Source organism: Typopeltis vanoorti, chromosome 13, assembly GCF_054136105.1.
Source record: "Typopeltis vanoorti isolate ZY-2024b chromosome 13, IOZ_Tvanoo_1.0, whole genome shotgun sequence".
NCBI classification, from domain to species: Eukaryota; Metazoa; Arthropoda; class Arachnida; order Uropygi; family Thelyphonidae; genus Typopeltis; species Typopeltis vanoorti.
In genome coordinates, this window is record NC_143561.1 from 93,936,449 (window position 1) to 93,955,403 (window position 18,955).

At 37.8% G+C, this 18,955-nt stretch overlaps 1 protein-coding gene across 1 annotated transcript in view; it reads right to left on the reverse strand.

Annotated features, from left to right (window-relative positions):
- Window positions 1–1,175: 1,175 nt before the first annotated feature.
- The window catches only part of LOC150100375 (putative phytanoyl-CoA dioxygenase), a 64,072-nt gene continuing 46,292 nt past the window's right edge, over window positions 1,176–18,955 (reverse strand). The window contains exon 5 of the mRNA XM_090402760.1: window positions 1,176–1,512. Within this exon, the coding sequence (XP_090258886.1) occupies window positions 1,364–1,512 (149 nt within the window). The 3' untranslated portion in view covers window positions 1,176–1,363. The remainder of the gene's footprint in view (window positions 1,513–18,955) is intronic.

Below are 18,955 nucleotides of genomic sequence, written 5' to 3' on the forward strand. Positions count from 1 at the left end.
CAAATAAGGCCACCCCCTTATCCACGGGTTCACTTTCCATGGTTTCAGTTATCTGCAGTTATCTTGGTCTAAAAATATTAAATTGAAAATTTCAGAAATAAACAATTCATAAGTTTTAAATTGCATGCCATTCTGAGTAGTTCTTGGTTATTAGATCAACTGTCGTGGTATAGCAGTGCTTGTGTTCAAGTTGCCCTTATTTTATTAATAATGGGCCCAAAGTGCAAGAGTGGTGATGCTGGCAATTCAGATATGCCAGAGAGAAACAAGTAAAGTGTTTCCTTTTAAGTGAAAAGGTGAAAGTTCTCAATTTCATAAAATAATAAATTAATAAATAAATAATAATAAAAAAAACATATGCTGAAGTTGCTAAGATTCAGGAAACTTACAGTATGTTGTTATAATTGTTCTATTTTATTATTAGTTATTGCTGCTAATCTGTTACTGTACCTAATTTATAAGTTAAACTCTATCATAGGAAAAAACATAGTATATATATAGGGTTTGGTACTATCCATGGGGGGGGGGGGTCTTGGAATGTATCCCTCGTGGATAAGGGTGGGGGACTATTGTAACTCTTGATCAAGTTAAACTAACCAATGCCAAAAAAACTCACCTCCCTTATTCCAAATACTGCTGGTATTAGTGTACATAAACTGCAACACCACCTTCATCCCACAACTTCTTTCACACCTAGGATTGAGTATCTCACTAAAGTTAAAAACCTGGAGAGCTACATTTGGCATTGAGTGAGCAGTCTCCCATTCACTCACCTCTACATTTCTGATTTACAATCACTTGCTTCCCTTTTAAATGTTAGTTTCCCTAACTCTGTATTTCCAGACTCTCACTGAATAATATCCTTTTCTCAAGATACTTAACTTCAAATCTATTCAAATGTAAACTGTCTTCCTTATATAAGTTGTTTTGTCCATTGAACTCACTCCACACTGTTCTTCTTGCACAACTTGCACATTGTCTCATTCACAATTATGACCATTCCTCTCAACTTGTCTCTATCATATTGTGGTAACAGACATAAACCTTACTCTCTTGCTTTTCCTATTCACTTGCACCAGTGATTTTTTCATATCTTCTCAACCAGATATGTAAATGACTTCTAGATATGAAAATATATAAATATATTATCTAGAGTCAATATTTATGCATTTTTATTTAGATGAACATATATGATGACTAATACAATTCAGGTAATGACTAATACAATTGTTATATGTAGATACAATTAACATTGTTTACAAATATTTTTATTATATTACTATTATGTTACTAATTTCAATAAAAATGCTTTTTTGTTAATAACTTTTCAAACTTTTTTCATTTATTCTAATTTTTATTATATTTATGATAGCTGGTTAGATGATTTCATAGGCATGCCTCTCTTCCATAAACATGGAAATTCTTTAGATACAGCACGATCTCCTGGCTGCAGTCCTCCAAGAAAAGGTGGAGATAGTTGCCATGGTCTAGTAACTATAACAGCATCATCTCCTGAAAGGAAGAAGAATCATGTCTTGTTTCCAGTCTGGTGTCATTTAATAAATTAATTACAACATACATACATCAATATTTCAGAAAATAATATTTATGGTTTGGAATATAATACATTATTAAATTAGATAGGTGAATCATTTTATTATTAATTTTCATAAAATATAGTTTAATAGGATTAAGCAGACAATACTACACTTAATTCTATAAATTAAGGAACAAAGAGAAAAATCACGATAATTCAAAAACTATATGATGCATTTTTATGCAAAATTTGCAAAAGTAGTATTATATGAGATGTGAAAAAAACATCTACAAAAATTGTATATATGGATATTATTATTATAGGTATTTCCATGGAGTCAGTAGACTCATCACGGGAGACCCAAACTAGCAAAACAATATCTGTCATATCTCTTCTTGAATTCATTTTACAGACGAAGAACTCACAACTAAGTCAGGCAATGAATTCCACTCATTCATCACCCTCCAGGCAAAAAACTTTGTTCTCACACCCTTGTTAACCACACTCTTCTTTAATTTCCAGGGATGACCTCTTGTTCTTCCATCACTATCACACAGCTGAAACATTTCCCCTGCATCAATCCTATAAAAACCTTTCAATAATTTAAATGTTTCTATCATATCCCCTCTTCTCCGCCTATCAACCAACCTCTGCAATCCACAAGCTCTCAATCTATTAATGTAGGGAGCATTTTTTACATCACTCACCAACTTAGTCACTCTTCTCTGAACCCTCTCCACAGCCTCCTCATCTCCAAGGAATTCAGGTGACCAGAAGTAAAACTCGGACTCGTGGTGAGTGGTAAAGCTGGTGAAAGTGCTGATCATTACGCAGAATGAATGCTCGCTGAGATTAACTGCTAAACCTTTATTGACATGAAACACATAGCAGCACACCACAAATGGATAATAATAAACAAAAACACATACATTCACAACTAAATGTCGCCATCCATACAGAGCGTGCACACACCACACTCTTCTTACTCAAAACCAAAACTAAAACTAAAATGTTTTTCTTCTCGCCGACGCTCCCTCTGCGAAAACAAATGACGTCAGTCACGCCTCCTCGCCGCCAGTACACAGTTTGAAGAGAACTCGCAAGCCTTCGTTACAAAAGTCCTTACACCAGACATGAGCACAGTAATCCAAATGTGGAAGTATCAATGCTTTATAAAGGGGAATCATAACCTCTTTATCTCTGGATGTCAGTGTGTTCCTCAACAACCAAGTAATCCTATGTACAATCTTGGACACCTTAGCAATGTGTCCTCTGAACTTCATCTCCCTATCTACCAATATTCCTAAGTCCCTAGCCTCATCAATCTCTTGGAGTACTGTTCCATCAATGTAGTACACAGCTGGTAATCTTTTAATCCCAAAATGCATAACTTTACCCTTTTCCACATTGAACTGACATCCATTACCTTTTGTCCATTCTACCAGCTTATTTAAATCATCCTGCAAACTTTCAACATTGGCTTGATATTTTATTACGCTACCTAACTTTGCATCATCAGCAAACAACTGAATATCTCCCTTTAAGCCATTTCCTATATTATTTATATACAAATTAAACAACAATGGCTCAAGCACAGAGCCCTGAGGCACACCACTGGTCACCTGCCTCGTCCTGGACTCGGTTCCTCCATACACCACATTCTGGTATCTCTCCCTGAGCCATTCTCCTATCCATATCACAAATTTAGTATCCATTCCCATCTGCTCCAATTTGCATAACAGTGTTCCATGGGGGTATCCTGTCAAATGCCTTAGAAAATCCAGAAGTATCACTGTGTAGCCAGTTCCTTTGTCCAACTCAGATGTCATTCTATTATAAAAAGTTAATAGATTGCTAAGGCAGAATCTACCTTTAACAAAATCATGTTGGCCTCTATAGAGTATCATATCCTGATCCATCCATTCTTGAATTTTGTCTTTAACACTTTTCCAGTACTTTTACCATTACTCCTGAGATGGTGATTGGTCTGTAATTAACCACCGCAGTTTTAGAGCCACCTTTATGTAAAGGAACCACTTTGCCTAACTTCCACTCCCTAGGGACCATACCAAAGTTCAAACTTAAGTTAAATATCGAAGTAAGAGGGGTTGACAATTCCTTTGCACATTCACGCAACACCTGAGCTGATATTCCATCTAAACCTACAGCAGTGTTTGCATTTAAATTTTGCAATATATTAAATACCTCTGATTTCTAAACTTCAATTCTCACATTAGTTATTGCTACAGGTACAGAGATATCCTCACTTGGGTGATAGACTTTTGAAAAGTGATCACTCAGTAACTTGACTATTACATCTGATTTTGTCACCTCAATACCATCAGCACCCACTAAAGTTATCTTAACAAGTAAAAGGAAGTCATTCTTCCTTTTACTTGCCACATAGCGGAAGAACTCTTTGGGATTACCCTTGATCTCATTGACTAAGGTCTTCTCATAATTTGATTTAGCTTTTCTTACCATGCTGATAACCTTCCTAGCTTGAGCCTTGTACTGTTCATGGGTGTACTGATCGCATTTCTCCTTGTACATTCTCCATAACATTTTCTTTTTTTGCAGATCAAGATTGATACTATTGCTCATCCATCTAATGCCTACCTTGTTTGTCTTCCTGACCATAGGGACACAATCCGATATTGCTTTCCTCAGATACCCGCTGATTTTATCCCATGCACTGCTAACATCTTTCCCCTGCAATATGTTCTTCCATGGGATGGCTGCAAGCTCACTCCGAAGCTTGTTATAATTGCCTAACATGTAGTTCCGTATATACCCCTTCTTAACAGAAAATTCCACAGATATTGCAACCTCCCAAGTCAATACCACATGATCGCATTCACCAATTGGAGTTAATGAGGGCACCTTACTTATGCATATATATCCTCTTATATATCCTCTGAAATAATAACCAGGTCCAACACTCTCACACCACATGCCCTTCAGTTATGTGCTGTTTCAAGTAATTATCTCGTAGAAGATGAATGAACTCCATTTCCTTTTTGCTACGTGATATTTCCTCCTTCCAACTGATATCACCATAATTAAAATCCCCCACAATAATCACTAAACCTGCACTCATTGCACTAATTTGATGATGCATGAATTCAATATTTCCCCATGTACCCCCCTGCCCTATAGCAGCATCCAACTGTATATTTGGTTGTGTTGGTCACTATTTCACACCAGACTGCCTCAAATGAACTCTCATTCACATGTCTATCATCTTGATATACTACTTTCTTTGGCTGCAACACATCAGCTATCATCAACAGTACTCCTCCCCCAGTTCTATCTTCTCTATCCTCCCTGAAAACACTGTACCCATCACATTCAATTCCAGTGACCACATCTTCTACTGATAGCCAAGTTTCACTAATGCCTACAACTTTTGGTGAGATTGCACTGACTAATACCAAAAATTCTTATTTCGAATGTTTCTTGCATTGGTGTACAAAAATTGCAGATTCCCTCTAGTTCTTGTACCGGCTTTAGAACTGATATACAAGGTCACTAATTTCAGTAGTCCCATGCCAATTTTTATCCCCTCTCTTCTGCAATTTATTCTGCGAATAAGGATCAATAAATATACAATCACTGCTAAAGTTTCTCTCTCTCTCTCTTACACTCAACCTTTTCAATATTAGTTCCTGCCCAATTACTTCAACTTGTTCAGAAAACAGTAATTCTTCAATAGCTTATGTCCTTCCATGTTCAGATGCAGCCCATCTCTAGCATACAACTGTCTTTTTCCTTCAAACACACTCCAGACATCAACAAATTCCAGACCTCTTTTTTGAACATTCTTGCACTCATAATTGTCAAAACGAGGCAGCACACAGACTATCCTCCCATTGACACTATTCCTCTTCACAACATCTAACAATGTTCTTAAATCTTTTGCTACCCGATTTATACCACCACTCAGGTCATTTGTACCTACCATAACTATCATCTTGTCTGCATCATGCCCTCTATTTTTTTGCTAAAGTCACTCTTTCTATTGTCCCACTCCTCAGGCATACCGCTCTCCATATCCTTAATCAGAGAATCACCATATATCTTACCACTCTTAACTTCATTCAAGTCCACACAAGCATCACTCATGGACTTATTTTCTACGCTATTCAGCATGACTCTCCCAGTTTCTTTACTCAATGCTCTTTTACTTACCCCCCCCCCTTCCCCACTCTCACGACATCTAGTTTCTTTTAGACCTCTTGTGGTTTTATTGTGTTGACTTCCAATCACTCCCATACTATTTATTACTTCACCATTCACCAAAGACTCACCCATACATAATCCTGTTCTAAAGTAATCTCTATAGTCCTAATTTCTCTGTTTTACACATTAAACTCAGTTTTAACTTCCAGTATCTCCTTACTGAGCACTTCCAATTCTTCATGCAGAAGATGGTCATTTTTCATTTTCATGAACTCCCGCCGAAGTTCTTCCGCTACGGTCCCGATGTCATCTTCCATTCCTAAACGCTCCAGCCTATCCTGACACTTCTCACATATGTCAACATTTTCGTTCTTCTCATTCAGCCAGACCGACCACAGATCCTTCACATTCTTCGGCGCATACATGTAGCAGTTTCCGCAACGCATCCATTGTGAAAAATCTAATGCTGAGCCAGCCTTTCGTGTAGAAGTAGAAGTCCTGCGCACCGCTGACATACGTTTCTTGTTCGACACCACCTTTACACGTTGAAGTAGTGAAACAAACGGCACCGAAAACACAATATATACAACACAGTTTCAAACAATAACACCACTGAAGGACACTTGTATCTAACCAATGCACAACTGCAGCACAATTTGAGACAAAAAGCCACACTATACTTAAATTTAAAAAACGTTTTCTAGCCTAACTAAACATGACCAAAATAAGATTGTCAAAGTGCCTCAATAAGGAATGTTGTCTCTCCTCACAGCAATACAGTGCTCACAATGATGTCTCATACTTTATAATGGTATCTAGGAGCTCAGTTGGTAACAACAGCCATTGCTCCTGCAAAGATCTCCTAAGTCACTGAATGGGATGGGGGTAACAATATGTCTACCTACAGCATCCCAAGAACTCTAAGAAGAGGTAGAAGTTAAGGGAAGCTGTGATAGCTTGTTCTGGAGGCAGTTATGGGTAATCTTCTTTAGGTGGCTGTGGTTGTAGGCTATAAGAGGAGACTGGTCCAGCATGGATCACAGAGGAGTGACTAGAGACTACTCCTGGAAATCTGTCATTGGAGGATGCTGATAAAGATAGCTGGAGGACTGATGTATTACTTGTGCTGGATAGGAGGTATGGAGATATTACCTATCTTTGGCTCCTGCTTCTGATAAGAGGATGCTTGAAGTTCCTCCAGTATGCATCTGTATGTAGCTTGCTTTCTGTGTCTCTTAATAGAACAAAACATCTACCAGGCATCAGTCTGACAAGGGCTTCATTGAGGTTGTGAACTCCTTGATGAGAGGAGGGACTCATATCAGGCAGTGACTTGTTCCTCTTCAGCACTCCACATGTTGGGTGCACCTGGATGTTATGCAGTGCAGTGAACACTGAGGACAACTGCAGTTGTGATGGCCCTGACACTAATGGAGCAAATAAAGTGTCTCTGTTAAAGAGAAAGAGTCATAGTTAAGAATGTTATAGTCACTCCCACCATTTACCTGCATTTGATTGATTTCATCACTTGGACATTCATAGCATTAGATAGAAACCATACTGCTTCAACACTCTCAACAGCCATCACAAATTTGTAATCAACCAATTGCTTGCTAATCAATTTTTGTAATCCACAAATCATCAATTTATCCTCATAATTAGCACTCCATAGACATGTCACCTTGGTCATGAAGACTTGTCATCTTGGTCCCTTGCCTCTGGATCCTCTCCACCTCTTTCTCATCCCCAGGTGATCAGACTATACAGATGGGGCTTTATAAAGAGGTAAACATCTTTATCTCTCTTGTCAGGGTTTTCTGCAATAACCAGGTAAGCTTATGAGCCATTTCAGCCACTTTGCAATCTGCCCTCTGAACTTCAATCCTTCTATTTACCAATACCCTCAAATCCCTAGCTTCATCAATTTCCTGGAGTACTTTCATCATTATAATACAAGTAATCTTTTAGTCCCAAAATGCCTAACACTATAGCAAAATGCACTTTGCTACATTAAACTCACAACCATTGTCCTTTGCTCATATAGCTAGTTTATTTAAATCAGTCTGCAAGATTTTTACATTATATTTCATTAACTATTGTCTACCCAATAACTGAATTATTTCCTATATTGTTAATATACAAACTGAATAGCAGTGACCAAAGTGTATGGCTCTGGGCACACTGCTAGTCGCATGCCTTTACATGGACTCTACTTCTGAAAAACTTTATATCCATTCCCATTTGTTGCAGTTCATGTAATAATAGAATTCCATGCAAAATGCCATCAAATGCCTTTGAAAAGTCCAGAAGTATTACTGCGTAGGCGTTACCCTTATTCACCTCTGCTGTCACTTTATTATAAAAAATGAGTACGTTACCAAGGCATCACCAACCTTTCACAAAACAATGTTGCCACCCCAAGTATCGCATTCCTATCCACTCATTGCTGGATTTTTCCTTTAACCAACTTCTTCATTACCTTGACTACTATTCCTGAGATGATCATCGTTCAATAATCTGCTACCTCAGTCTTGAAATCTTCTTTATGCAAAGGAACTATCTTCCCCTCTTTCCACCCTTGCAATCCATCCAGAAATGAGACAATTAAAGAATCTGGTCAAAGGCACTGCCAATTCCCTAGCATATTCTCATAATACACAGGCTCATATACTGTCTAATCCGATACCTATATTCAAATCAAGGTTCTGTAATATCCCATGTACATCCAGTTCATCTAACTCTATTTCCACATCAGACCTTGTCACTTTTGTTACTGCAATTTTTCCTAGCTGGATGATATACTCTTGCAAACTGATCACTCAGTTAATTCAACTCTTTTTGTCTGCTTCAGTTACCACACCACCATTGGGATTCATCAGAATTTTATTTCTCATTAGTCATTTGTGAAGGATTGTTCATTACGTATCTCAAGTCTTGTAAATTACTGATAATTTTTGCTTGAAATAATGGAAAAGAAGATGAAGCTATTTTGGTAGATGACTTTGACGATGCCAACAAGGAAACTGTTCTCGATGCCAAAAGTAGTGATAGCGAATAGGAGCTTCTTGGTAAGTCACACCATTTTCAGTTCTTTTCTGAAAACTTTAGTTTCCGAAAATCCCTGCATATATCTTGCACGACGATTTTTTAGCTTTTTTAATTTGGGGAAAAAAGTGCGAGTTATATTCGAGTAAATACGGTAAGTTTTTTAGCTTTCAAATTCTTAAGTATGGATCATTAGTTAAAGACTGGATTTATAAAATGCACAAAAGAGAGCAATATAGCAGATACAAGTAGCTGTAAGCAACAAGAAAATGTTGATATTGTATCTGGATCAAATGAAATTGATAAGGGTGTGTCGTCTGACATCTCTAGATAACCAACTAAGAAGAAGATGAAAAATCTTCGTAAGTATGATATGAATTACTTGAAAATGTGGATTTTCATGCACCGGAAATTAAGAGTAACCTATTCCAAATTTTGTTCTATTAAAAATAAATCATATTTTTTGTATACATTAACATATAAATTCAAATAAAATAGACATTTACAATGAAACATACTTTATTTATTTATTATTATTATTTTGATAATGGAGTACTTGGTAATAATGAAAATTTAAGAAGGGGTAAGCGGATATCTGAAGTTTGAGAAACATCCTAGACCAACGAGCCACTGTAAATTATCACAATTATCAGCTCTGTAATTCCATATATATACTACTTCTTAACTGAAAATTACACATATTTAGCCACCTCCCAGGTTAAGACTGCATGATCATTCTCACCAATTGGTGGAAATGTGATCATCTTGGATTACAGACAAATGCTCTAATGCATTTTCCAGATCTAACATTCTCAAACCATTGGTACCTTCCATCACATGTTGCCTCAGGTAATTACTCCTTAGTAATTCATAAATTCCATTTTCTGCCTGTGTGTCTATTTCTCCTAATATATATTCCCATTGTTAAAATCCCTAATTATTATCCTCTGCTAACTGAACTTATTTGCCATCAACTTTCAACATTCAACATCAATGATGATGTTGAATACTATCAACATCATCATTTACATCCCCTGGCCTATACTCTTTTTGACTGTAGTTCATCAGCTATCATTAGTAATATATATCTGCCCAGCCCCACCTCATCTTTTTCTCTCTATTCTAACTGAAAATACTATGCCACTCAACTAATACCAATAACTTTCAGCTAAGAAGAATGCTCAAAACTCCTCCTTTTTCTGAATGCTACTGCATTATCACATAAAGTGCAGCAGTCTCTTTACACTTTATATTAAGTATCCCTTTCTGATTTGTTACCTATGGTGCTATCTTAAGCATTCTTTATTTTTTTTATCACTAATTGCCTGCTTCCTCACCCCCTCTCCAATAGCTCTAGTTTTTTGTTGATTTTGAAGCTCCAATCTCACTCCATTCAAAAAAGTATTTTTTCCAGACTTTGAACACCAAATCTATTTAAGTGCAAACTTTCTTCCTTGTATAAGTTCCCTTAACTCCATACATCCTTTTTGGATGTATGGAGTTAGTCCATTGAACTAACTCCATACATCCAAAAACTGCACATCATTCATCCTGCAAAGCTGTGCATCGACTCATTTGCAATCATGGTTCTCTTCTGAACTTACCTCTATCATACCCTGGCAATTGACTATCTTACTCTCTCATTCTTCTCTTTTGCTAATTCAGTAATTCTTTCAGTCCTCCCTCATACTATACTTGTCTCCCTTCAAATCATTTATACCTGCCAAGACAATGAACTCTTTCAATTTGCCTTTCTGCATTCTAATATTAACCAACATTTCATTCTTCATATTATGCATACTATCATTCTTATGTTTGTCACTTTTACTTTCTCTCTCTCTCTCTCTCTCTCTCTCTCTCCATCACTGACATTTTTGCACCTATTCCCTGCTGCATTATCTGTGAGAGTCAACATGGATTTGTGAAGGGGTGCTCTTGTTTTAGCAATATGCTAGCCTTTTATGATAAAGTTACAAGAGCATTAGATGAGGGAAAGTCATATACTGCCGTTTTCTTAGACTTAGCGAAGGCATTTGACAGGGTGCCACATGATAAGCTGATATTTAAGTTGCAGCACATGGGTCTGGATGTCAGATTGGTCAACTGGATTCAGGATTGGCTGTCCAATAGGCATCAGAGAGTTGTGTATGGTGGGGCAGTTTCAAAGAAGTAGAGGGTTACAAGTGGGGTTCCACAGGGCTCAGTACTGGGACATATATTGTTTAACCTTTATATCAATGATATTATCAATGATATTATCCACTGACAATATCATTGATATTGTCAATACCACTGACAATATCAATGATATTGTCAGTGGATTGCAAGGAGATATTGATTTGTTTGCAGATGATGCGAAGCTGGGAAGGATTATAAGTAATAGTGCAGATGCGGCAGCCCTGCAAGAGGATTTGAATAAGCTAGATAGATGGGCAAATGAATGGGGTGTCAGTTTGATGCAGCAAAATGTAAGGTCTTGAGGTTTGGGAAACATCGATGGGACACTGTATGCTATGGGAGGAGTTATTATTATTATTATTTGACACCTCCAGGGAGTCCAAAGATTCATCGAGGGAGAGTGTGCCAACAGCATCGAACGATTGGTCCCCTTCCAACTACTAACCGCGCTCAAACTTACTTAACTGAGCCATTAGTAGCAGAGGCTCTACCAATAGACCAACCTTTGCCGGCAAATATAATGGAGGAAGTAGGAGAGACAAGAGATCTGGGGTTGATGATTGATAGAAACCTGAAATTTAGGGGACATATTGCAAAGGTAGTGAAGGTAACACAGAGGATTGCTGCAGTAATGAGGACACTGACCAGCAGAGATAAAAGCGTTATCATTCTGTAGTATAAGACTCTGATCAGACTACACTTAGACTATTGTTCAAAGATTTGGTCCCAGGATTTGAAGGGGATAAATTAACTGTGGAAAGGGTACAAAGGCAGATAACAAAGATGGTTACAGGACTGTACAATGTTAGTTATGAGGATCGGCTGAGGGAATATGGATTGCAGAGTTTGGTGGAAAGAAGAAGGAGAGGTGATATGATTGAGACTTTTAAACTGTTGAGAGGTGGTTACAGGGTTGACACTGGGGAGTTCTTTCGCTTGGTTGAACAGCGGGAAGGAGTGATGACAAGAGGCCATCCCTGAAAGTTACGAAAGGAAACTGTGAGCAAGAGGGTGAGGATTGGTTTCTTTGCATGGAGGGTGGTTGAACCATGGAATGCATTGCCTGATGGAGTATTGAGAGTGAGAACGGTCAATGAGTTTAAGGAGTGGTATGATGGACTTTGTGTTTCTTAAGGGGGATCTTCCCTCGATGAGTCTTGATAGACTTTGTGTTTCCTTAGGAAGGCCCTCCCATGATGAGTCTTTTGACTCTATGGAGGCCTGAATAATAATAATAATCTACCATATCACTTTCATTTCACTTTAATCTGACCAACACTTCTGATACTCATACTCTCACCATTCTCATTTTTAAACTAACCATTCACTTTCAGTAAAGAATGCTGCTGAAGGAGGTCTTCAGCAGCATTGTTTCCTAATTCACATTGATATGAAATGTATCATACAGAAGAACTTATATATCTAACACAAACGTAATCTAAATCTAATTGAAACCATATAAACTGCATCTAATACAATTTATAAACAATATACTGTTTTTTTGTTTTTAAAAAAAATAAAAAAATTCCAAAACACTCTAATCGCAGGAGTCTCAACCAGAAGCTACCTAAATTACTAAAATATTACACTAGTAAAATCCCCTCCATGCATTAAAAACTTGACTTATTGAACTTGGAATAAATTAGATTTCACTGTACTTAAGGTTGACATAATGGTAAGTTTAGATATGCGCAGTTGCCTTATTATGCCCACATGGGGAATTATGTCCACATAAGGTAGAGATTGAAGAGGGAAATGGTGGCAATGGTTTTGAGGTAGTGTGAGATGGAGGCTGACAGGAAAAGATTTAGTGGGATGATGCTGTAGGCTGGGGAATATGGATGGTAATGATGAAGCATATAAGCAACATGGGTTAGTCATCAAAGGAAGAGTTATTATGACAATATAGATTGGAATGAAGAGATAGCATTTGGGAATAAGGAAAATGAATTTCTTGAGAGACAATTATCTTAGGCAGTATGTAAAGGAGCTCACATGAGTTTTAGATTTGATTATTTTGTTAGAGAATGTGGCTGTGAATGGAGTATCACACTTCCCTTCAGTTGGTGAGAGTGATCATGAAGTGATCACTCTCACCATCATAGAGGTGCTAGTTGTATGTACTGTACATGCACACAAGGTGATACAGTCCATTCTAACAAGTATCCATGTGTGGAGAAGTGGTTAAAGTCAACATCTCAGTGTGCAACGCTCTAAGATTAGAACAACAATCCTGGATCAAGGTCTAGATTGCATGAGATAACACCGCAAGCAGCTGTTATCGTAGGTTTAAAAAAGCCTGTGGTGACAGTCCGCAAGGAGATGTGTTTTGCATTATGGGAGATAGTGAGATAGGAGTGATGTTAGCTTGCTCCACCTTTGCAAGGAGTTGCCCTGGTGTTGTACCACCTTACCCCAGTCCTGAAGATACTTTCAGGCATAAACATTGTTAGCTCACACTTGGATAAAGGATTAAACTAAATTTATTATACTGTGGTGACAGTGTTCTACCATACTGTCACAAGATGGGTCAGTACATTTCATGCAGGGTGAGATTTTAATTTGCCCACGTACTAAAGTCCGATTACTTCGTGTGGCAAAACAAATTCTACCTACAAAAGGAAGGTACAGCCATGGGCTCACCATTATCTCCCCCAATCGCTAACTTCTACATGGAAACCTTTGAGCAAAGGGCTCTTGATTCCGCCACGCTATGACCGACAGTCTGACTCAGATACGTCGACGACATGTTCGCGATCTGGCCACACGGCCGACAAACGCTAAACACATTCCTCAGCCACCTAAACAAACAACACGAATGCATATAATTTACCATCGAAATCGAAAACCAAAATTCGCTCCCGTTCCTAGACACACTAGTTACACATCTTCCTTCAGGCAGTCTATCCTTCACGGTCTACCAAAAACCGACACACACTGGCCAATACATACATGCGAATTCATACCACCACCCAGCACAAAAATATGGTCATAAACTCCCTTAAAAACAGAGCCACAATTATTTGCTCTAACCAGCAAGCCCTGAAACAAGAACTAAAAATCATTAGTGACACATTCATAAATAATGGCTATAACAAAAATACTGTCAATAAAATACTCTATAAAACCACAACAAAAAACAAATCTAGATTACAGTAAAACCATAGCCATCCCATACATTAAAGGGCTATCAGAAAAAATCAACAGAATCCTACAACATTATAACCTCAATGCCACCTTTAAACCACCCACTAAACTTAAAACCATATTCAGCTCCTCTAAGGATCCTCTCCTCCCATTAGCACATCCTGGAGTCTATTGCATCTGCTGCACCTGTAACTTACCGTACATAGGTGAAACGGGACGGACAATCCCTATACGCAAGAAAGAACACATTAGACACATCAAATATAATCATTATGGTGAAGCAGGCCTCTCAGACCACGCACTTAACACCTTACACCAAATCAACTGGAAAAGCACCTGCTCCTTACACCGCACAAAAACCTGGTATGAAAGAAAATTTAAGGAATCCTGCGAAATCCTGATAAACCACCCAAATATCAATAACAAATATGGTATGAAAATTCCAATGATTTGGATGGCACACATTCAGCCAACCTAATATGAAAGATTAAACATGTTAGGACTCTAGCCAATCCGCTAGTATTAGAAACCATTCCACTCCAACTGGCTGGAAAGATGTTAATATATGTATATAGTAGACAACACAAATAATAAGACTCTAGCATTGATGTATAATTTTTTATTTTTTATTTTTTATTTTATTTTATTTTTTATTTTTATTTTTTTTTTTCAACAGAGGTCAGGCCAACAATTGTGGTAGCGGTTGGTCAGTGTCTTTAACGAACCAGTTTGATTGTAGTATAGCTTGTTTCTTGTGTATATTTGTACGCTCCAGAAGATGACCTTGACATAAAGGTCGAAACGTCGAATTGTAGATTTTAGTTATATTAAACTAAAGTTTTTATTCAAACACGGTAGTTGTCTCCATAATTTTCAAAAATGCAGTAATAAATAAACTATTTTACATTTTGTACATATGCTGCCACTACTTCATTTACCATCCTCGTATGTGGAATTACAAGGCTGGTGATTATGAGAAGCTTATATTATAGCTTGGAGCATGTAATGAGGAATTGAACAGAAAAGAAATAAATGCTGCTTGGGAACAGACAAAGAGATATTGAACGACATCAACGTGTGAATGTATAAGATCAAAAGGCTGAATAAGATAGGTGGATGAATGACTCCTCATTCATCCACCTATCTCATCATTAAGCATGAAATCTGGAAGAAGAAAAAGTAGAAGCAGACGCTTTGGAAACAGCACAAGAAGAATAATTGTAATAATCAGTTACATGAAGAGTATAAAGAGCAGGCCAGGAGGATAATTCAATTGGTAAGGACAGTAAAGTATAGTACGTACAAACAGAAATTAGCAAATCAGGTCAAGTAAAACCCTAGGGAATTTTTTCGATATGCAGCAAGTAGAAAGAAGAATGATTATGGCAAGATAATGTTAATGGATGAAAGTGGTAAGTTGGTAACTGCAGAAAATATAGTTGAAGTATTCAGTGACCAGTTAATCAGGGTGTTTCATCATGTGTGAAACCAGGAGAAGTTCAAGTGTAGAGAATTAAATAAGAGAAGACCCACTGCTGAGAGAGAGCAAGAGGTATATGAGGAGTTAAGTAATATTGATGTCAATAAGACTTGATGACATCACCACATGTCTTAAGGGGATGTTCCAAGGAGTTAGCATCAGCCTTGACTTACTGTTTAACAAGAGTCTTGCAACAGCACAATTCCCAAAGGAGTGGAAGGAAGGCAAAATTATTTCACTTCACAAAGGTGGTGATAAGGCAAGGGATACAAATTATAGGCCTATCTGTATATCTGGAGTTGTAGTTAGATAGGATATAGAGGTGGGTTGAAAACAGTAATATTCTCTGTTTGGTTTGTTAAAGGGAAGTCATGTTTTACCGACTTATTTATGTACCATAACAAGGTCACAAAAGTATTGGACAAAGGAGATGCATATACAATTGTGTACTTAGATTTTTCAAAGGCTTTTGATAGGTTGTCGTATCACGTTGACTAAATTGGAGCAGATAGAATTGGATGATATATTAGTGAGTTGTATATTGGCTCTCAGATAGGTATCAGCAAGTTGTGTATGGGGTGCAGCATTCTAGAAGAGAAACGTCAATGGTGGTGGTGGGGTGGTGTGCCACAGGGTTCTGTTTTGAGGTCATTGTTATTTAACTTGTATATTAATGATAATGGGACAGGTTTAATTGAAGATATACAGCTGTTTTCAGATTATACAAAACTGGGGAGAGCAATGAGGACTGAAGCAGATGCTGTGGTCTTACAGGAGGACTTGAACAGAGTGTAAGGTTCTGAAATTTGGTAGGCAATAATGGGTTGCAAAGCATACATTTGCAACCCATTCTTTTATGCAAAGTATACATTTGCAACCTCCAAAATTTCGAAGGAGGGTGAGAAGACAAGAGACCCAAAAGTGGTGGTAGACAATTGACTGAAGTTCAGAGGTCACATTGCACAAGTTGTGAAGTCATCACATCAGATTATGGCAATGATGCAGAAGACCTTAATATGTAGAAATAAAGTGGTTATGATTCTATTGTATGAGGCCTTGATCAGGTGTCATATAGATTATTCTGCAAAGATTTGTCCCCTGGTTTTCATGGTAATGAGGATATATTAGAAAAGGTCCAGAGCAGTGGTGGCTCATCCATAAGAGCTGCAATGAATGCAGCTCCAGCATTGAGTATACTAGCAAGTAGTACTGGCTAGTATACTGAACACTGGAGCTGCATTCAATGCAGTCCTTATGGACGAGTCACCACTAATCCAGAGAAGACTAACTAAGGTGGTAATTGGTCTTTGGAATGCGAGATATGAACACAGATTGAGGGAATGCAATCTGCAAAGCCTCATAAATTGGAAGAGGAGAGGAGGGATATGACTGAGATGTTTAAGTTGGTAAGATGTTGTTACAAGATTAATGTGGAAGAAATTTTTCAGAGAATGAGAGAAGGGGATGGAACTAGGGAGGACATCTTGGATACTATAAGGAGGATGTGAGCAAGGGTACAAGGAGTAGGTTCTTTGCATGGAGAGTGACTGGTGAGTGAAATGCATTAACTGATAGTGTGTTGAATGCACACCGGATGAGTTTAAAGCATGGTTTGATGGGCTTTGTGTGTAACAATACTTTGACATTTATCATTTATTATTGTTACACAGAACTTTTTGTGTAACATAATACTTCCTATTATGGGTCTTTTCACTCCATGGAGATCCAATTTTAATACTACTACTAATAATAATAATAACGATAATAATATTTTCCCTGATTACCAGTTTTTTTGCTCACATCTTACAATCAGGTATATTCTTTTCAGAGTGTTGTGAATTTGATGACAAAAGGATTTATATGAGAAAGATGGGTTTACGTTAGGCATGTGGAAAAAAGTCTTGATGTGTGAAGTCATGGGGCTTGCAGCTTTCAGGCATGGGCATGGCTAAACCGGGGTCCCAGAGCTAAGTATGATTTATTTCAAGCTTATGATCATACTTTTCTCTTATTCTTTCACTCATTGCTTCTACCCTCATACTAACATTCCTCCTAACGAGGGTTCTTTACTTTAAGCTTTCTATCTATCACTTATCTCTCTTACTAACCCCAGTAAGAGATCCTCCATTCTCCCTGAAGCTATTAGAGTATTCGAGGGCTAGGGGTGTTTCCTCCTCTTCCAACTAACCATTAACATACCTAGTAGTGGGCAGCAGCGCTACTAGTTGTAACCTCTTGTAGTATACATGCTATATGAGATGGAGATCCAGAGGCCTGACTTAGCTCAAACGTGATAACCTTGGGCTACGTGACGAACTGTTCATCTCTCTGGTCAGGATACTACAGTAGAGAAGACAACGGAAAATCACTCTACTATTATCCCATAACCTTCATGATGATACAGACTTATAACAGAGGGGCAGCCGCCAGCCTGGCACACCAAGGTGGTACCTCTAAGCACGGAGGGGAAAGAAAGGTGCAACAAAGACCAAATTTGACTAGGCTGGGGAACTATGATGTCAACAAGACTGAAGACAATCCTAGTCACAAAAATCATCAATCAGATCATCATAAAATAACTCTCAGAAAGACTTTCAAGATAGGAACATGGAACATCAGAGGATTCCTGCAAACTGGGAAACTAGACATAATACAGCATGCAATGGAAGACAATAAGATACCAATCTTAGGGTTGTCTGAAACTCACTGGAAAGAACATGGTCATTTTACAACACATAAGGGAAACAAGGTGTTTTTCTCTGGTCCAGACTATAAGTGAAAAGGGAGTTGCCATCATTATTAATAAAAACATTAGTAAAGCAGTAAAGGGGGTGCTTAAGGGTCAAAGCTGTATAACTGAGAGGAGACCTCCACATAGCCTTTAAAGGAATGTGGAGAACCAAACAGGGCTTCTGACCTAATGTCCAATCCTCACCTTCTTGTGGTGCACCCTGTTGGGTATCTACTTGGATAGTGAACGAACGAGGATGGGCTGGCAATTTGGGATTTAGCCGACCAAATTGTATTCTTATTGGTTAAACCAAAATAAAAAATGATGGTAAGACATGACAAAATTTCATGCCGGCTGTTGCATTGCCCGGTTAAACAAGGCCCCCGTTGTTTTCACCAAGGAACCAGGGAGAACAGCGAAAAGTCAGCTACTGCAACAAATTTGAAAACAAACCCCAACTCAACATAACCAGAGTTAACGATCAGTACTATCAACATAAGAAGCCTGAAAGGCAAGGAAATGGAGCTAGCTGAGGAATTGGATAAGTACTAGATCGACATAATAGGGAGACTGAAACTAAAAAGACAAAAACTGTTGAGATCTTTCTGAGCAATAAATACAAAATGTTATATTCAGGCAATGACAATCAAGGAAA